The sequence below is a fragment of the Dipodomys merriami genome, unplaced genomic scaffold, assembly GCF_024711535.1.
Source record: "Dipodomys merriami isolate MVZ:Mamm:240054 unplaced genomic scaffold, mDipMer1.0.p SCAF_55, whole genome shotgun sequence".
Lineage (NCBI taxonomy): Eukaryota > Metazoa > Chordata > Mammalia > Rodentia > Heteromyidae > Dipodomys > Dipodomys merriami.
In genome coordinates this window covers 5,764,372-5,785,687 of record NW_027206124.1, presented here as the reverse complement: position 1 = coordinate 5,785,687, position 21,316 = coordinate 5,764,372, and the positions used below count along the sequence as shown (strand labels likewise).

Genomic DNA, 21,316 nt, shown 5'->3' with positions numbered 1-21,316 from the left:
TCTGCCCTGCCCAGCGGCCCGGGAGCCCTGACCTGTCCCTGTCCCATTACAGCTGCGTGTGCACGCCACATTCTCCCTGTGTTCCCAGACCCAGGCACCAAGTTTCCTTCATGAAGCTTCCATGACCGGCAATCACAAAGACTCAGCACACACTCACTGCAGTGGCTCAGCACACACTCAGCACAGTGTATCAGCCCACGCTCACTGCAGTGGCTCAGCACACACTCACTGCAGTGGCTCAGCACACACTCAGCACAGTGTATCAGCCCACGCTCACTGCAGTGGCTCAGCACACACTCACTGCAGTGGCTCAGCACACACTCACTGCAGTGGATCAGCACACACTGACTGCAGTAGATCAGCACACACCCACTGCAGTGGATCAGCACACACTCACTGCAGTGGATCAGCACACACTCACTGCAGTGGATCAGCACACACTCACTGCAGTGGATCAGCACACACTCACTGCAGTGGATCAGCACACACTGCAGTGGCTCGGCACACACTCACTGCAGTGGCTCAGCACACACTGCACTGGCTCAGCACACACTCACTGCACTGGCTCAGCACACACTCACCGCAGTGGCTCAGCACACACCGCAGTGGCTCAGCACACACTCACCGCAGTGGCTCAGCACACTCACTGCACTGGCTCAGCACACACTCACTGCACTGGCTCAGCACACACACTCATTGCAGTGGCTCAGCACATGCTCACTGCACTGGCTCAGCACACACTCACCGCAGTGGCTCAGCACATGCTCACTGCACTGGATCAGCACACACACTGCAGTGGCTCACACACTTACACTGGCTCAGCACACACTCACTGTAGTGGCTCAGCACACACTGCACTGGCTCAGCACACACTCACTGCACTGGCTCAGCACATGCTCACTGCACTGGCTCAGCACACACTCACTGCACTGGATCAGCACATACTCACTGCAGTGGCTCACACACTACACTGGCTCAGCACACACTCACTGCAGTGGCTCAGCACATGCTCACTGCACTGGCTCAGCACACGCTCACTGCAGTGGATTAGCACACACTCAGCACAATGGCTCAGCACACACTCACTGCACTGGATCAGCACACACTCACTGCACTGGATCAGCACACACCACAGTGGCTCAGCACACACTGCACTGGCTCAGCACACACTCACCACAGTGGCTCAGCTCACGCTCAGCACAGAGGCTCAGCACACTCACTGCAGTGGCTCAGCACACACTGCCGTGGCTCAGCACATACTCACTGCAGTGGTCAGCACACACTCACTGCAGTGGTCAGCACACACTCACTGCAGTGGCTCAGCACACACTGCACTGGCTCAGCACATGCTCACTGCAGTGGCTCAGCACACACTCACCACAGTGGCTCAGCTCACGCTCAGCATAGAGGCTCAGCACACTCACTGCACTGGATCAGCACACACTCACTGCACTGGCTTAGCACACACCACAGTGGCTCAGCACACACTCACCACAGTGGCTCAGCACACACTGCACTGGCTCAGTACACACTCACTGCAGTGGATCAGCACACACTGACTGCAGTAGATCAGCACACACCCACTGCAGTGGATCAGCACACACCCACTGCAGTGGATCAGCACACACTCACCGCAGTGGCTCGGCACACACTGCACTGGCTCAGCACACACTCACTGCAGTGGATCAGCACACACTGCACTGGCTCAGCACACACTCACTGCACTGGCTCAGCACACACTCACCGCAGTGGCTCAGCACACACCGCAGTGGCTCAGCACACACTGCACTGGCTCAGCACACACTCACTGCACTGGCTTAGCACACACCGCAGAGGCTCAGCACACACTCACTGCACTGGCTCAGCACACACTCACTGCAGTGGTCAGCACACACTCACTGCACTGGCTCAGCACACACTCACCACAGTGGCTCAGCACACACCACAGTGGCTCAGCACACACTTCACTGGCTCAGCACACGCTCACTGCAGTGGCTCAGCACACGCTCACTGCACTGGCTCAGCACACACTCACCACAGTGGCTCAGCACACACCACAGTGGCTCAGCACACACTGCACTGGCTCAGCACACACTCACTGCAGTGGATCAGCACACACTCACCACAGTGGCTCAGCACACACTGCAGTAGATCAGCACACACCCACTGCAGTGGATCAGCACACACTCACTGCAGTGGATCAGCACACACTCACTACACTGGCTCAGCACACACTCACCGCAGTGGATCAGCACACACTCACTGCAGTGGATCAGCACACACTCACTGCAGTGGCTTGGCACACACTCACTGCACTGGCTCAGCACACACTGCACTGGCTCAGCACACACTCACTGCACTGGCTCGGCACACACTGCAGTGGCTCAGCACACACTCACTGCACTGGATCAGCACACACTGCAGTGGATCAGCACACACTCACCGCAGTGGCTCGGCACACACTGCACTGGCTCAGCACATGCTCACCGCAGTGGCTCAGCACACACTGCACTGGATCAGCACACACTCACTGCAGTGGATCAGCACACAGTGCACTGGCTCAGCACACACTCACTGCACTGGCTCGGCACACACTCACTGCACTGGCTCGGCACACACTCACTGCACTGGCTCGGCACACACTCACTGCACTGGCTCGGCACACACTCACCACAGTGGCTCAGCACACGCTCACTGCACTGGCTCAGCACACACTCACCGCAGTGGCTCAGCACATGCTCACTGCACTGTCTCAGCACACACTTACCGCAGTGGCTCAGCTCACACTCACCGCAGTGGCTCAGCACACGCTCACTGCACTGGCTCAGCACACACTCACTGCACTGGCCCAGCACACACTGCACTGGCTCGGCACACACTCACTGCAGTGGCTCAGCACACACTGCACTGGCTCAGCACACACTCACTGCAGTGGCTCAGCACATGCTCACTGAACTGGCTCAGCACACACTCACCACAGTGGCTCAGCTTATGCTCAGCACAGGGGCTCAGCACTCACGCTCTTACAAACAGTCGAAGTGACCTGACTCTGAGACACGAGGGCAGGGTGGGCACAAGGAAAACAACACCAGAGCCGCACGCCAGGCGGGCGGCACAGGGGCAGCAGGTGTGTGGAGTCCCAGGTCCTGTAGTTAATTTCAGACTGCGTGAAATCAGATCTGCATATGAAACAACAGATGCAAAAACTAGCAAATGAATAATAATAAACGGGAACAGAATTTCCAAACCAGTAGAGGGGAAATAATAAATTTCAATCAATCCAAAAGAAGGTGGGCGTGTGGAGGACGGACGCGCTCTGAACTCCAGGGAGAAACTAAACAGACACCTGTGTCAGCCCCAGGCACTGCCCGAAATCGCCTTTGCCAAGACCCCCCACCTCGAGGGCCACAGGACCAGCCGTCTCAGTCACTCACAGTTAAGTGAGACCGAGAACATACCACCCGGGACAGACCAAAGAGCCAGACAGCAGGAAGAACTCCCAACAGCCCTGGTCAGAAGCCAGCGCATCTCCCTTTTCACCCCAGCCTCCAGGAAGCTCAGGCCTGTTTCCCACTCACAAAGCCTTGTAAGCCTTGGTATTCTCGACCCTCCCTCCAAATGCTGTACTTTTTTTTTTTTGTGGAGAGGAGGTTAACCCATCATTAATACTTTGCGAGTTTACTATCTTTTGTTTGCACTGGGGTTTGAACTCAGGGCTTTGACCTGCTAGGCAGGTTCTCTACAACTTGGGCCAGGCCTCCAGCCTTGACTTATTGTTCTTATAAACCACCTCACACCCCTTGACAAAGAGAGAACATAAGTGAGGTAACAGAAAAACTCAAAATGGGCTAAGAACCCCCAGACAGCTTAGGACTTTGGGGAGAAAAGCATCTCTACCCTGGTTAAACATTTAATCGTATTTGTTGAAGGCAGACATAATTTTGGACTGCAGTCAATAAAAAGGCAGAAAATATTATATATATATATATGTATATATATCATAGAACATGCTTGAAACACATGCAAACATGCTGCACACACACACACACACACACACACACAGCAGTGAGCCCCATTTCATTTGCAAAGCCATTCTCTTGTAAATAGATAATTAGCACACAAGCACACCTTTCAAGGGGTTTATGCATTAACATGAAAATACTGTAATTATGGCTGGCCAAAACCACTTGACTATACAACTTAGAATCCTCCATTTTTCATCTTTATTAGAAGTTAATTCTCTCCCTGTTAGCCCCTAAAATAGAGTTTGGCTTTGTGAGGGGTTTTTTTTAAATGAAGAACATAGAAAATTAATTTTGTAAAAGAATACCAAGCCAGGATCTCTTCATTTTTCAGCCGAGCTCAGATCTCCCCTGGGGGCCCCTCTGGGCTGCTGGCTGGGGACTGTGGTAACAACCGGGGGGCTCAGCTCCCCACACACGCCAGCCTGGGGGGGGCAGGAGGGAACGGCACCAGACACATGCTGTCACTGGTGTCGGTGGTCATGCCTATCATCCTAGCCAGTCAGGAAGCTGAGATCTGAGGATCACCATACAAAGCCAGCCTGGACAGAAATGTCTGAGAGACTCTTGTCTCCAATCAGCCAGTTAAAAGCCAGAAGCGGAGCTATAGCCTGAATGCCACAGCACCAGCCTGGAGCAAAATGCTCAGGACCTGGACCCAGGCCTTGAGTTCAGGCCCCAGGACCAGTGCAAAAATAAATGAACAAGCTGGGCGCTGATGGCTCACACCTGTCATCCTAGCTACTCAGAAGGCTGAGATCTGAGGACTGCAGTAGAAAGCCAGCCCAGGCAGGAAAGTCCATGAGATTCCTATCTCCAAATGAACCACCAGAAAATCAGAAGTGGCGCTGTGGCTCAAATGATAGAGCGCTTGCCTTGAGCTGAAGAGCACAGCGACAGCGCCCATGCCCCGCGTTCAAGCTCTACAGCCAACAAAAAATACATGAATGAATGAATGAATGAATGAATGCCCAACCCTGATTCTTTGCCAGAATAAGGATACATTTCTGAGAATGCCTAGATCAGGCCAGGTGCCCAGCAGGAAGAACAGACTAGGATATATCTACACCTATTCCCATCAGCGGCAGAAATCACTGCTAGCGTGTACGTTATGTATATGTGTGTGTGTGTGTGCATATACATATACATGGGGGAGAGAGAGAAAGAGAAAGAGAGAGAGGGAGGGAGGGAGGAAGGGAGAGACGGAGGGAAGGAGAGAGCGCCCCCACGCGTCCCCCAGAACTCCAGCCTACCCCCAGCACTGCCCCCCACGAGGCAGGAGGGCAAGGGCTCTGCCACCCCCACACGGTGCCCAGTGACACCCCAGCACCGGCTGGGCTTGCCCAGAGCCATCAGCTACCTGTTCCCCCCGTCCCAGCCATGCCACTGGGGAGGCCCCCCCTCCCCCCCCACATCCCTTCGTTGTGGAGCTTTGCCAGAGCTCAGCCAGAGCAGCAAGGAAGAGAGCACGTGGCGTGCGTTCGCAGCCAGCCAGACACGCACACAGACCGGACGCACTGGCCCCAGGGTGAGGACGCGGAGAGACAATGACAGAGGAATGGGACAGAGCCGTGAACTCCAAAGCTCCCCCTTCCAGCAGGCCCAAGCCCGGCCCCCCAGAAGGCAGGGAGGGGGCAGCCATTCCTGGGGACCCCCGAAGAGTGGCTACAGGGGCTTGACAACACCCTGCTCCATCTGAAAACATTCTGTCCTCAAATATTCCTCAATTCTGGGCCTATGAGCTGCTTCCCACTCCTGAGGGGGTGGCGAAGCCCGCCCCGCCCTCCCCCCCCACTGACCCATCAGGTCACCTGGACCAGGACGGAGCTGTGAGTAACTCCCAGCCACTAGGGACCCTGGACACAAACAGAGGCAGAGGAGGCGAGAACCAAAACCCTGGTGAAGTGAATCCTCTACTTCCCCCTCTCCCTCTCTTCCTCTCTCTCTCCCCCTCTCTCTCTTTCTCTCCCTTCCTCCTCCCGGATTTTAATTAAGGGTTTACTTGCAAAAGACTTAGCTCTATTTAACTAAACCCTCAGACTCCCCTTTTATATTGTCTTATATATCGTTTTATGCTAGGGAGCCAGGAAAAAGTTAATTATAACTTCTAAATGCTCCATTAAGGGCCCTGGTCCTTCTCGCCGCTAGACTCTGCTCATGGGAGTGACACTTAATTAACCAGCTCATCCCGCTGCAGGAGGACGCCCCCGGGGCCAGGCTGGGCAGCGCTGACCCTGCGTGGACCCAGCCCTCAAGGGCTGGCAGGCACGAGGATACTCACCCTGACTCAGCAGGATGTGAAGGGAGGGATGGTAGATGGGTAGGACAGACAGTAACCTGGGTCAGAATGGCAGGGGCTGGGGGAAGAGGCCCGGAGAGGCGGGCCTGAGACGTCGCAGTGGGTGGAAGCTCAGAGGCCGTGAGGGTGGGGTGGACGGAGCAAGCTGGAAATCCTGGAGACACCCTGGAGGGGGAGGCCTCACTCACACAGAGGCTTTTAGCCAGTGTGGGTGGGAGGGAGGGTTCAGTGATCTGGGGCGGGGGGGGGGGAGTGGGAGGTCTCAGGAAGAGGCCCCTTCCGTGGGCAGAAGAGGGAGGAAAGGAGGTAATGGGGCGCCCAGGGAGAGAGCCCCACAGGTAGGCCAGCGGCCGTGTCTCCTGCCACAGAGTCGAGACCAGAGGAAGGCGCTAGGACCCTGTGGTCTCTGCTGTGTCCTCCCGGGGGAGCCAGAGCTGAAGACAGGGCGCCTGGCAGGGGACAAGGGTGGCACCGGCTGTGGTTCCTGTGGGGGGTCATCCCCGCCATCCCTTGGCTGTCCCTCGGCTGCCCCCCACCCTGGGGCCAGCAGCAGGGTCTGGGCCCCCTGCCGTGGGGGAGCCGTGGGTGGTATCTGGGCCTCAGGACTGGGTGCAGCCCCTGCTGCCAGGATCCTGGGTGGTGGACGCTCATTCTTCTGCCCATTGCTGCCCCCGCCTGCCTCCAGGGGGTCTCCGTGCCCACCGGGAAGCCTGGCCTCCCTGAGCAGCCAGGCCATTTGCTGGTTCGGCTCCTGGCCTCTTCCTTGGGATTGCAATTCAGGCACAGGGTCCTGAGTTCAAATCCCAGTACTGTCGAGGAAGAGAGCGCATACTCCAACTCGGCCCACAGTGGGGCCGTTGTCTACTGCCATCCTGTCTGGCAGCACCTGGGGGGTGGACACCCAGGGCTGTACTGGGCCCTCAGACAAGGTCCAGGCGGTGAGGAACGTTCTCCCGGAGTCTCCCCGGCTGGCGCCGGTGGTTTCTGAGTTCTCAGGCCACCCTGTGGCCCAGGGCCCGCGTCTCCACCCCGGGGACACAGGGAGCAAATGCTCAGCGATAGAATTAGAGGCATGGGTTGGGGGAACAGCCTGGACGGTCACCACGGCCAGAAAGAGGGGCAGAGAGCAGCGGAGAGAACACGAGTCCCATCACGTCGCATCTTGTTCCCAGCATGCTTCAGGCTCCTGTGCAAACGTTCCTTCCCATAATGCTTCAGGTGCCCACTCAGCCAATGAAAAGATCCGAGCTGGGCGGCACCTGGCCAGCCAGGGAACCCGCAGCACCCAGCCAGGGGAGGAGGAGGGACGGGAGGAGCTCTGCCATCATCCCAGAAGCCTCACACGGACAAACCACGGGTCCCACTCAGCCAGGCACCCTTGCTCCTGGAGGGGCTCCAACTCCCCTCTCTGCGTGAGGTTGGGGGCGGGGCCGGTGCTGCCTGGCGGTCCGCAGGTGGTGTGCCTTTCTCGTGAGGTGAGGGCTGGGCCCATAATCCTGCTGGGAAGGGCTCACGGGGACTGTGGAGGTCGAGCTCCTGCGTACCAAGCGAGTTCAAACCCCACTCAACCAAAATGGGGAGAGGCGGTGCAGTGGTTCACGCCTATCATCCCAGCTACTTAGGAGGTAGACAGAGGGGCAATCACAGTTTGAGGTCAGCTCAGGGGAGAGAAAGTCACCAAGACTCCATCTCAATCACTAAGCTGGGCATAGTAGCACATGCCTGGGACCCCTGCTTCGAAGGTGACGGAGGTAGGAGGGGTTGTGGGGAGAACCTAGCTGAAAAATGACTGAAGTAAAACGACAACAACAACAACAAAAGTGGAGCTGGGTGCTGGTGGCTCACACCTGTAATCCTAGCTACTCAGGAGGCTGAGATCTCAGGTCAGGGTTCAAAGCCAGCCCCAGCAGGAGTCCGTGAGACACTTATCTCCAATTAACCCCCAGAAAACTGAAGGTGGTGCTGTAGCTTAAAGTGGTACAGTGCTAGCCTTGAGCAAAAGAGCTCAGGAACAGTGCTCAGGCCCTGAGTTCAAGGCCCATGACTGACAAAAAAAAAAGGGGGAGGGGGAGGGGCCCTGAGTTCAAATTCCAGTACTAGCAAAAGAAAATATTTAAGATGGTCTAATAAAGAACTTAGTTCCAGAGTCTGAAGGAGTTTGAATCCTGGCTGTACCACATACTTGCTGTGTGCCCTGGGCAAATGTCTTCATGTCTCTGAGCCTTATGTTCTACTCTGTAAAATGGAACTGGCAATCCCTTCAGCCTCATCCATCATGGGGAAGATGAAACAAGGTAGTAACTACACAGAAAACATTCAGTAACCGCTAGCTAGGCAGAAATGGACCTGGTCAGGTGCATCAGACACAGAGTGTCCAGCACCCTCAACCAGACCTCCAGCCTTCAGACAACTGACAGAGGAGCCCAAGTCTAGCTATTCCCGCTCTCACGTGCAAAAACCCTGCACTGGTCACCTGTGGGAACCTGTCGGGAATCCGGAGAGGCAGGGAACTGGCAGCATCCTAACAGCCTCAGGAATCAGGGTCTGTGGGGGCCTTGGGGGCCCGCGTGAGACCGGGGTCTGTGGGGGCCTTGGGGGCTCGCGTGGGGCCGGGGTCTGTGGGAGCCTTGGGGGGCTCGCGTGGGGCCGGGGTCTGTGGGAGCCTTGGGGGCCCACGTGAGACCGGGGTCTGTGGGGGGCCTTGGGGGCTCATGTGGGACCGGGGTCTGTGGGGGCCTTGGGGGCTCGTGTGGGACCAGGGTCTGGGGGGCCTTGGGGGCTCGTGTGGGACCGGGGTCTGTGGGGGCCTTGGGGGGCTCATGTGGGACCGGGGTCTGTGGGAGCCTTGGGGGCTCATGTGGGACCGGGGTCTGGGGGGGCCTTGGGGGCTCATGTGGGACCAGGGTCTGTGGGGGCCTTGGGGGCTCGCGTGGCACCGGGGTCTGTGGGAGCCTTGGGAGGCTCGTGTGGGACCGGGGTCTGGGGGGGCCTTGGGGGCTCACATGGGACTGGGGTCTGTGGGGGCCTTGGGGGCCCATGTGGCACCAGGGTCTGAGGGGCCTTGGGGGCTCGCGTGGCACCGGGGTCTGTGGGAGCCTTGGGGGGCTCGTGTGGGACCGGGGTCTGTGGGAGCCTTGGGGGGCTCATGTGGGGCCGGGGTCTGTGGGGGCCTTGGGGGCCCATGTGGCACCAGGGTCTGAGGGGCCTTGGGGGCTCGTGTGGGACCAGGGTCTGGGGGGCCTTGGGGGCTCACGTGGGACCGGGGTCTGTGGGAGCCTTGGGGGGCTCATGTGGGGCCGGGGTCTGTGGGGGCCTTGGGGGCTCGCGTGGGGCCGGGGTCTGTGGGAGCCTTGGGGGCCCATGTGGGACTGGGGTCTGTGGGGGCCTCGAGGCCTGCACCTTCCCCTGCAACACCCAGGCAGGCAGAAACTCCACCAGCCACAGCACAAATCCCCACTCGGGTCAGACTGCACCAGGCACGCGGTACTCACTGCTGTTCTACGTCACCCATCTTGCTGAGCCGGCCCCCACTCCAGGCCACACCCGAGCCTCGGCTCCCCCGACACCAGCACAACCTCAAACCAGTTGCAGCCAGAACACACGTGCATGAGTCCCGTATGCTGAGCCCTGAGCTGGCCTAGACCGAAACTCCAGCCTCCCCTGGACAAACCTCCACAGGCTCTGCCACGGCCCCGAGGCCTTCCCCACCTGGGGAAGGTCACCCTCAGCCTTCACGGGGTCCTGTTACACCCACTCGTCCACACGTCATTCTTGCTCCAGCCCTGAGGCCCAGACGGGGTGCTACTCTCTTAACTCTTTCACTGAGGTTCTACCTCGTATGTCACACTTCCATTTCTAGCTTTCTGCTGGTTAATTAGGGTCTCGGGGACGTTTCTGTCTAGGCTGGGTTTGAACCAAGATCCTCAGATCTCAGCCTCCTGAGAGGCTGGGATTTCAGGCAGGAGCCACGGGCACCCGGCCCATTCCACTTTGATGGAGGCACCCGGGCCAGGATACGCTGAGAACAGCCCTGTCCCCCTGTCCAGTGGGGTTCTGAGCAGACAGGGTCACCCCACACAGCTGTGCCCACGCCCACGGGGCGGAGGGTGAAGAGCCTGCTACACCAGGTCTACCCACAGGCGGGCCATGGTGACCGAGCCACAGACGGTGGGATAAGGAGCCTAGGCTAGGAGTTCCCGGGGGGAGGCAGCTGAGGCCCAGGCGAGGTGTGACCATCTGGGAAGCACCAAGCACCTGAGCCGGGCGTTGGGCTTAGCTGGCCAGGCGGGTGCCTCCCACCCCGGCCTGCACGCATTTCATCCCAGAGGGGCCCTGGATTCTCATTTCCCATATGAAAAATCAATAGGTAACGCGCCAAGCCTGCCGGGGGGAGGGGGAAGGCTTGCTGGTCAGTATTTGACTCCACTGGCTGCCCTGGGCCTCCCGCTTCCGGCCTCCCGCCACCCACAGGGTGGCTGCCCTGGGCCTCCCGCTTCCGGCCTCCCGCCACCCACAGGGTGGCTGCCCTGGGCCTCCCGCTTCCGGCCTCCCGCCACCCACAGGGAGGCTGCCCTGGGCCTCCCGCTTCCGGCCTCCCGCCACCCACAGGGTGGCTGCCCTGGGCCTCCCGCTTCCGGCCTCCCGCCACCCACAGGGTGGCTGCCCTGGGCCTCCCGCTTCCGGCCTCCCGCCACCCACAGGGAGGCTGCCCTGGGCCTCCCGCTTCCGGCCTCCCGCCACCCACAGGGAGGCTGCCCTGGGCCTCCCGCTTCCGGCCTCCCGCCACCCACAGGGAGGCAGAAGGGGCCGTCTGGCGGCCACAGGGGACTGCGTAGGACGTGGGTCCACCAGGCTGCCTGGGCATCCATCTGTCCCCAGGCCGGGCAGAGATGCCTCTCCACACAGCTCCTTCCAGATTCCCAAGCCAGCCTCATCTCTGTCTGTCTTACATGGGGGGGGGGGGGGGGGGCGGGAGGGAGGGATAAAAGTACAAAGCCAAGCATGAAAGCCTGCGCAGGCTTACATAGAAATTCTCACACCCACCCAGCCGCCCACAGCCACCTTGCCGGCCCAGGTCCAGCGCCCTGAGTCCCAGCAGGGGTCCCTGAGGCCGAGGCGGCCCCTCCCAGGCTGGCTAGGCTCCTAAGAACACATGCTAGCCGAGTACCTGCTTTGAGCACCTTCTTTATTCTGTGTGTACTGGTTGGTCCTGGGACTTGAACTCAGGGCCTAAGTGCTGACCCTGAGCGTTTTGTCCTCAAGGCCAGCCCTCTCCCGCACGAGCCACAGCTCCGCTTCCTGTTTTGGGGTGGCTCATTGGAGATAAGAGTCTCACAGACGTTCCTGCCCGGGCTGGCTTCAAACTGCGATCCTCAGATCTCAGCCTCCTGAGGAGCTAGGATGACAGGTGAGCCACCAGTGCCTGGCTAAGAACCTTCTAGAAAGTAGCTCCTTCATGCATTTCTCAAGTGTTAACTGAGCACTACCCCAGGGTATTCCTCACTAGAGCACAATGGCCAGAAGGAAGGTACACTGAGCCCTTCTGAGTGGCCCCAGGAACAAAGCCAAACCCACACGCTAACAGCAGTCATGGAGGGGAAGTGTGAGGATGGGGGGGGGGTGAGGCGGGGTCACAGGCAGCTGGACCTGCGGGGCCTGGAGGGGTTCTAGGCAGCGCGGGCAGGGGGCAGCTTCATGAGCCCCTCCCCCCCGTGCTCCCCCTCCTCCTCCCCACACACCCACCCCCTGGGCACCTACCCAGCCACTCGTTGAACTTCTTCACCTCGCTCGGAAGCCCCAGCTCCGTGAAGTCCCCGGCGTGGATGAGCACATCGCCGTAGGGCATCTGGACGGGGTCTGTCCTCGAGTGCGTGTCCGAGACGCACACGAAGCGCGTGTAGCCCGGCGGCTTGGGGGCGTCGTGAGGCACGGGGTCCACCCTGCGGGGAGCAGAGTCCAGTCACAGAGCTGCAGAGCTGGTGGGGAAGGGGGCCCCAGGGCGGGGCCCACGCGGGAGAGGGTCCCTGGGAGGAGGCCCATGATGGAGGGAGTTGGCGGGGGGGAGGGGGAGGGGGCAGGCCCAGAGCTGTGCGCAGGTCAGACCCAACACCTTCCCTGGGGCCTGATCTGGACTCTAAGCCACTAGCCAGGCAGGGCACTTGTGCCCGAGCCTCAGTTTCCCCTCTGTGGCACGGGGAGTGCCACATGGAGTGGGTACAGGGGCGCTGTGTTGTCACAGCCCCCACCCCGCTTGCCTCCCTCACTCCACGCAGCAATAACCTAGCCCAGCAGACACTGCCTGTCTGTCCAGGTTCTCCAGCCGGTCTGTCTGTCTATAAAATGGGCCTCCAAAGGCCGGGTGTCCCCTGTGGAGGGCGCTGCGCCCCTGACTCGGGGCTTGGTAGGAGAAGGGCATGGAAGAATGACGGAACTCAGGGAGAGGCAGCAATGTTTCGGAGCTGAGGCCCCAGTGGAAGCCAGGGGTGAGCGGGGCCCCAGCTCCACTGCGGGCACCCTGGGGTGACTTCTAAACTGAACACGTGGCCCGGTCTACATGTCTGCAGAATGGAGCTTTCTTCCCAGGCTAGAACACTCTGGATGCTTTTTGCTTGTTTTTTGGTTGCTTGTGGGGCTTGAACTCTGGGCCTGGGCGCTGTCCCGCAGCTCTTCAGATCAAGGCGAGCGCTCTACCACTTGAGCCACAGCCCCACTTCCGGTTTTCTGGTGGTTCATTGGAGATAAGAGTCTCATGGACTCTCCTGCTGGCTTTGAACTGTGATCCTCAGATCTCAGCCTCCTGAGTAGCTAGGATGACAGGTGTGAGCCACCAGTGTCCGGCTACGTACAAGCACACGTCGGCATACGTCAGCTGTTCCTCCCAGGAGGCTCAGGGGCTGGTGGAGGCAGAGCAGGGCCCGGTCCCATGCAGCCTGCTCCTCCCCGCCCCACGGCTCAGTGACTGGGCCCAGAACCAGCGCAGTGACACCTCCACGGCAGCCCCTCGCTCCAGAGCTGCGCTTACATCTAATTATGCGGCAAACCAAAAGCGGCACCGTACCACTTACATAAATACTTTTAAAGACATCTTTCTAATTATCCTTTTTTTTTTTTCCAGACAAGATACTCGGAGGAAATTTAATTACAGAGGTGCTCTGGGCGCTAGTGTGCGGGCTCAGGGTACCGATGTCACCATGGGGAGGGGGGCTGTCCGTGACCCCCTTGTGGGGGCTGATAAGACAAGACAGACTCCCAGCAGCCCAACTGGAGAAGAGACCCCCGGGAAGGCGCCGGGCTGTGCCCCTCTCCTCAGTCGCCCGACACGGCCCGCCCTGACACCCCTGCGCCCAGCCCTGAGCTGGGGGTGCAGGGAGGGGACACAGGGATGGGCCAGGCCTGGTCACCACCCACCGGGAACCCGTCCATTGATGGCAGACAACACACAGGGTCACACTGTGATCATAGTCCACACAAGGGCTGGTGTCTGGAGGAGTCCCTGACCTGGTGTGGATCCTTCTAGAAGCTCCCAGCAGGAGGCAGTCTGAGGTAATGTGAAAACTAACACTTCCCTCCCAGTACTTCCCACCTCTCCTCTGCCCTCTGGGAACCACCCTCCACACACACCCCCAGTGCCTCTTCCCCAAGATGGAGGGTCTTTGGGGAGCTAGCTGGGCCTCAACTGTGTCCTGGCGTTCTATCACCCACGCCACAGCCCCATTCCCGGCTTTCTGATGATTAACCAGAGACAAGAGTGTGACTGACTTTCCTGCCCAGGCTGACTTCCAACTGCAATCCTCAGATCTCAGCCTCCCTGAGGAGCTAGAATTAGTAGCACTCAGGTCTGTGTGTGGGGGGGTGTCCTATGTCTCTGTCTCTCTGTCTCTTTTCTGTCTCTCTGTCTCTGTCTCTGTCTCTGTCTCTTTCTCTGTCTCTCTCTGTGTATCTCTGTCTCTCTGTCTCTCTCTCTCCTTCTCATCTTTGAAGATGCCACAGGGTGACAAAGACCAAGTCACAGAGACAGCGCTGGGAGAGGCAGGGAAAAGGAGGCCACCCCAGCGTGGCCTGGGGCCTAGAGAATCCACTAGTGGAGCCCCACGTCCAACCACAGGCAGCCAGGGTGGAGCCTGCTGTTGGAGGGAGAGTTCTCTGACTACCCGGCCCCCAGGCTCCCGCACTCGGTGAGGATGCAAACGCTGCAATCCCCAGAGAGAAGCACAGAGGCTCCTTCCCGCACCTTCCCTTCCCACACCGTCCCCTCCTGCACCGTCCTCCGGCTGTCCAGTGAGGAACACAACTGGCAGCGTAACCGCACTGATTTCCACAACTGCACACACCGCGCGCTCACAGCGCACGCGTTCACACCCAGCCCTCCCAGCAGCCACAGAAGCAGCAAGCTCTGGTACCGGTGAGGAAACAGGCCGGGAAAGGCTGACTGGCGCACAAACTCCACGCTGGGGGCTGGCGGGGCTAACATCAGACGCTACTTTTCTAGATCTGACCTGGTTTCCTCCCATGGTTCCGTGGTCAGATGCTTCTAGAAGGGCTCCGGAGTGCCAGGCACCCGGTGGGCGTGAGGGGCGCTGCCTGCAGAGAGGACGCCCGCCCAAGGAGCTCCAGAAACCCACCTGAGCTTATAAAGGAAGAAAGACAGCTGAGCAGAACCAGGGAAAGGAAGGCCGTCAGTGGGCTCCTGGATCCAGCCGTGCCTGAAGCTAGCACGTTCGCTAATTACATAAGCCAGTGTGGGACTCCTGACACCTGCAGCGACAAAATCCCAGCTAAGACCCGAGTCCCATTTGTGCCCAAGAGCCTAAAGGATGGAATCTGAACAACAAGAATTTGGGTACTAACTTCCACATCTTGTGACAAGAAGAAGAAACGAAATGTAAAAAGCAAACGGATGATATTCTACAGGGACCAGACATAAGGCAAGGAAACAAATGTGGGCTGGGTTTTCCCCCCTCTATCTTGAAGCCAAATCTAACTTGCCCGAGGCCTCTGCCTGCTGGGGTAGCTCAGAGCCCCGAAACCTGCCACCAGCTCTCCCTCCACCCCCAACAGAGCACAGAGGCAGCCCCGGAACGAAGACCCCGGAAGACCCCGGCTGAGCCTCACCCAGCCATTCTCAGAGCCCAGCCTCCACAGCCAGCTCTGCTTAACTGGAGTGCGTCTGGACCACCATGACCCCTTCCCAGCCCCTCTCTCTGCCTGTCCTTGGCCTGTCTGCCGCCTTTCTTCCCCAGCACTGTGCTAGGCACTAGGTCTCCAATCCCAGCTTCTGAAGAACAGGTGCCTGAGAAATCGTCCCAGAGGAAGGCAGGAGCCCAGACTGCACACCTGCCCCGGGCGGGGCCGGGGACGGGTGGCCTGGCCGCTGAAGGCTGCCCTGAGGAGGGGACCCCAGAGCGAGGTCTGAAGAACAGGTGGGCACGGTGTCGGAGAAGCAAAGGAAGCAGGGATTGGGGAGAGGGAGATGTTGGACACAGCCAGTAGCTTCTGCTCTGCCCTCTGCCCCCACACAGAGCCCTGCCCCTGGTGCTGAGTGCGTCCCCAACTCTACATTCTCTCCTCCTGAAGCCTCTGCTTCCTCCTGGTAAGAGACCAGGGGCCGGGAATGAGGGACAGCGAGCTTCTTCCTAGCCTAGCTCGCCCGTCCTCTCTGGGTTTGTGTTGCCAGTTCCAGGACTTGAACTCAGAACCTCACGCTCTTGATCGGCTTACTTGCTCAGCTGGCACTCCACCACTTAAGCCATTCCCTTCAGGCATTTTTTTGCCTGTCCTGGGGCTTGAATGCAAGGCCTGGGCACTGTCCCTGTATTGTTTCTGTTGTTGATATTGTGTCTCAGGGCTAGTGCTCTACCACTTGAACCACAGCTCCACTTCCAGCTTTTTGCTGGTCAGCTGGAGGTAAGAGTCTCATAGTCCCCATGAGACTCCTGCCCTGGCTGGCTTTGAACTTCAGTCCTCAGAACTCCATCTCCCAAGTAGCTGGGATGATAGATAGGAGCCGCCAGCACCCAAGTCTGAGCCATTTTGGGTTTGGGCTGGTAAACTGGAGATGGAATCTAGCGAACTTTTCTGTCTGGGCTGGCTTCGAACTGCAAGCCTCCAGACAGCCTGATGACAGGCATGAGCTGCTGGCACCGGACTTCTCACTACATTCCCTAGGACCCAGCACAGGCCAGGGGCACAGGGCGGGGAGGGGGGGTCTTTAAAAGGACAACTCATGTGTCCACCAAGGTCCCTGCTGCAAGGTGGAGAGAGGAGAGAGGCTGCGCGTCATGTCCCGAAGCCCCGCCGCGGCCACCTGCAGGGGAACCTGACCGGGAACACACCTGCGCATCTTCTCAGTGACCACAGGGTGAGGCTTGCCCACCCAGGGCTGGGGCCTGGGGCCTGGAGGGCCTTGCTGCCCCCCCCCCACCGCACATCCCAGCGGGGAGACCCACACCCAGAGGCCCGGTTACCAAGATTCATGGCTCAGCACCGGCAGCCTGGCTACCGGTACGGTCTCTGGGGCAGCTGCATGAATCACTCGCTCCATCGGGGGCCACATCCGCACTGTCACTGTTGTTATTAAACATAAATTGTGGATTTATCCAACAAGGCCCCTGGCTCCCTCACCTCAGAGACAAAGCCCAGAGCAGCGATAAAACACGTGCCAGGTGCGATGTCTCAGCCCTCACCAGCTCGCCTCCCAGGGCTCAAGGCAGGAGTCTGCACGAAGGGGAAGGCGGTAGCCCCGCCCCTGAGCCCACTCTTGCTTCATGCAGTTTGGCACAACATTTGTATTTCAAAGCGAGCCCTGTCTGGTCCCCAGTGGGCCCGGAGTCCCGTTTTCTATGGTAGTTGGGACCATCTCTGTCTGGAAGGCGCCAGTGGGGAGTGGTCCCCACTAGAGGGGAGCCAGCTGGGCCACAGGAAAGCCACTACGCTCTGTCCCCACCACACCTCGGCTACCAGTGTCACATGCGATGAAGGCCACGCCTTGTTGGCACATTTTCTGTCTATACCCACCTGGAGTGCGTGCTGGGCGCGCACAGGGGCCCCGCATTTGCGCTGAGCACAGGCAGGGGCTTCCCTGTGCTCACCGCCCTGCATCAAGCTCGGAGCCCTGGTCCACCACGTGCTCTGAGTACCTGCCCTCTGCCTGGTCCAGCTCTGTGCACCCTCACCTACTGCCTTCCCCCGACAGGGGAAACTGAGGCACCCTACCCTTGAGACAGCCCAGGGCCTGAGTTCCTAGCCAATATACTACCTGGCTGCTCCCAGAGATCCTGAGTGGATAAATGGGTGGGTAGGTGAAAGGATGGATGGATGGATGGATGGATGGATGGATAAATGAGTCAATGGATGGATGGATGGATAAATGAGTGGATGGATGGATGGATGGATGGATGGATGGATAAATGAGTGGATGAATGGATGGATGGATATATGGATGGATGGACAGACGGACGCAGGAGCCAGGCTCGGCAGGGAGGACGCTTTCCCAGGGCCGGCCCACCACCTTCCAGGCCCTTCCCCTGGTGAACATTCTGCCTGCACTCTTCCCCAACGGCCCAGGGCTGGGGGTAGAGCAGTAGAGCAGCCCCCACGCTACCAAGTGAGCCAGAATTCGGGGACCCCCGTGACGCCTTCTCTAAGCGATCCTCATGATGACGGGGTCTTCCCAAGGGACCATGGCTGTACCCCACGGGTCATCTGACAGAGCGGGGGTCCAGGATGGCTTCCACAGAGCCCAGTGTCTGGGCTCGGCCCCCTGCGCCTGCCCCAGGGCCTCCCCCTCCCCACCTCTGTATGGGCTCAGACCCCAGACCCCGCACAGGGGCCGGCCCAGAGGCCGCACACACACGCATGGAGGCGGGCCCGCTGCGGACACCCCAGCCGAGGACGCTGGGAGGCCGAGCGCGGACGCGCAGGCCGGCAGCCTGAGCCGCAGGGCAGCTCGCACGCAGGCCGAGCTGCGGGCTCCCCTGGGCACCCTGGGGGTCTTCCATCAGAGCCCCCTGTGGGGGCAGGGCCCTCTAGACCTGCGTGTAATCATCTCCACTGCCCACGGGAGGGCACAGGAGGGCACGGAGGGCATGGGAGGGCACGGAGGGGTGGGGAGAAGCGCTGACCCCCAGCGAAGGTTGTGGCCTGCCGTGGTGGTCATCCCCTCCCTTCTCTGGGACTCAGTGTCCCCATCCACACAAATGAGAGCACGTGCCACTGCTGGAACTCAGTCCCCACGGACCCGTCTGAGGACATGGGCTCCGGGCTGCCAGAACCTCTGACCCAATCAAGCAAAAAAAGCCAGGGGCTGGCTTTCTCTGTGAATCACCTCTTTTTTCCCTCTTTCTGGTGCCGGTCCTGGGGCTTGAACTCAGGTTCTTGCCGTATCCTCAGCTTGCTTTCTTTCTTTCTTTCTTTTGCCTCTCCTGGGGCTCAGGACCCGGACACCATCTCTGAGCTTCTTTTGCTCAAAGCTGGCACTCTATCACTTGAGCCACAGTGCCACTTCCGGCTTTTTCTGTGTATGTGCTACTGAGGAATCCCCAGGGCTTCATGCATGCTAGGCAAGCACCCTACCACCAAACCACATTCCCAGCCCATTACTCAGCTTTCTTATTCATAGCTGGTGTTCTACAACCTGAACCATGCCTCCAGTCCTGCTTTTTGCTAATTAATTGAGGACAGAATCTCTCAGACTTTCCCGCCTGGGCTGGCTTTGATCTATAATTCTCAGACCTGGGCTTCCTCTGTAGTAGGGCCACAAGCTGGTGGCCGACGTCATTTCCCAATATTTGGGAAACCTTCTCCAGGCCAAATCAAATAGGGTAAGGGGCCAGCGTGGGTCCTGGGGCCGACCGCCGGCAACTTCCATGCCGGTCAGAGCAGTGTGCTCCGTCCACGAGCCACCCACGGAGCCGTCCCAGCCCCAGCCCGGGGACCCCGGCCCCCACTTACATCTGCACGTGCGGCGGCTGGAAGCGGCCCTGGTTGATGTTGTAGAAGGTGAAGGCCTGCGTGGGGTTGGAGCTGTACTCGTCCACCTCGATGATGAGCCGGTTGTGCAGGGGCCGCCGGGCGGCCAGCGCGTGGGACTGCGAGAACGCCATGCCCAGGCCGCACGGGAGCAGGGCCAGCGCCTCGGCCTTCAGGACGCCGGCGCCCCACCTAGAGCGCCACATGGGCCTGCGCCGCAGCCGGCCGCCTGGGCATCTCCTGCCTCCGCCGCCGTTGCTGCAGCGGGCACCGCGGCCCCGGCCCCCGCCAGACCTGCCAGCGCGCTGGGGAGACGGAGCAGAACGTGCGACAGTTAATCTGTTTGTGATTTGCTTTATTTAATGTCAGACGAAGATTTAGGAAGAGGGAGGGGAGAGGAACACACACGCACGCACACACACGCGCACACACACGCACAGTCGTACAGCTCAAAAACTCATTACAAATCTTTCCGACTCAGCAGTTTGATGAATATACTTTGGTAAAAAGAAAAGGGAGGGGAGGGGACGAGGAGAAACACACACTCAGCCCGCAGAGCCGCGGACACGTGCGCGCCTGGGCCGACATGTTCAAACACTTGAGACGTTTCTGGAGCTTTCCACCAAGTCCTCCAGGCTCACGGGGCGACAGCTCGCTGATATTTTGTAAACAGGGAAGTTAAGTTTTACTGTTCAGAATTGGGGGGCAGCAGACTCCCTCCCCCAACCCCACTCCCTTCATGCAAACCCCCAAAGACACCCACACAGGCCCCCACCCATACCCCAGCAAGCCTGGGCAGGCAGGGAGAAAATTCCTTCTTCTCTACCAGTTTAGCCTCCAGGTAGCTCTCAGCGACACCCAGAAATGGGATTTTCCCAGACTGGAGGCCGTGCACCCCTCAGCTCAGTGGGGGGGGAGACAGAAGGGAGAAGGGAGGAGGGGCAGGGGCGGGGGGGTGGGGAGAGAAGGACACCTCCTCTCCCACCACTACCCCCCAATCTGAGTCCCACAGTCCCCATCCGGTGCACCCTTGAATTCACCCTAATCCCAGCTGGTGAACCCTGTCATTTCTTTTTTTTTTTCTTTCACTTAAAAGTGTAGTTTGTATTTAAATTTCTGGACCAAAATGCCCTTCTCGAAGATTCCAGCCCAGCTTGTAGGAACTTGGAAATTCAGCAATATACACACACATACACACACACACACACACACACACACACACACACACACACACACACACAGATCCTACCCAACCAACCCACACACTCAGAGATACAGCCAATGCCTGCTTTTAAACTGTCAATTTTCCTTTCTTTTTTTAATTAAATTTTTTAAACCATACAAGTGGGTAATACTTGAAAAAAGACATTAAAAAAATCTTTGTTTGGGGCCACAAAAAGCCTCCGATGGTTCCAATTGCACTGTCTTTAGCCAAGGAGAAAATAATGTAATTTAACATCTTCCTGGACAGTTGTGTCCTAATCAAAAAACAACAACAACAAAAAATCCTAGCTTATGTGCTCGAAAGAAGAATCGACAATGAAAACAAATTAGATTAGGAAAATGACAAAAATTAGAGAACATTTAATTATGTGCTAAAGAAATGGGTTATTAATTTTTTAAAATCATCTCCATACAAGGTAAAATAAAATAGCACACATGCACACTGGCTACCCCCCAACAAAAACTGCACCCTAATTTTCAATACACATCTTCCTTTAATTAGAAAGAAGAGAGAGAGAGAGAGAGAGAGAGAGAGAGAGAGAGAGAGAGAGAGAGAGCCTTCTTTCCTTCTTGGTCACTGCTAACTGAGTGGCGGCCTCGGGGTGCAGACCCCCTCCCACTCCAGCCCCCAAGACTCACAGTCAGCCTGTGCCACCTACAACTGCCACCAGACCCTGAGGAGCCCAAGGAGGCCACAGGTCACCAGACACCAAGCCCAAGGCTCCCCTGCCCTTGGATGGGGAAATCGGGGGACCCTAGCACCCCGACACTGTGCTGCATGACGTCATCCCCTCACAAGCCTCGG

At 58.6% G+C, this 21,316-nt stretch overlaps 1 protein-coding gene across 6 annotated transcripts in view; it reads right to left on the bottom strand.

Annotated features, from left to right (window-relative positions):
* Mpped1 (metallophosphoesterase domain containing 1) overlaps nt 1-21,316 on the bottom strand; it is a 56,368-nt gene that overhangs the window by 24,915 nt on the left and 10,137 nt on the right. For all 6 annotated transcript variants that reach the window (XM_069999730.1, XM_069999729.1, XM_069999728.1 and 3 more), the window contains 2 exons: nt 19,270-19,592; nt 12,079-12,260 (listed from right to left, as the gene is read on the bottom strand). In XM_069999730.1, coding sequence (XP_069855831.1) covers nt 12,079-12,260; nt 19,270-19,493 — 406 coding nt within the window. In that variant the 5' untranslated portion in view covers nt 19,494-19,592. The remainder of the gene's footprint in view (nt 1-12,078; nt 12,261-19,269; nt 19,593-21,316) is intronic.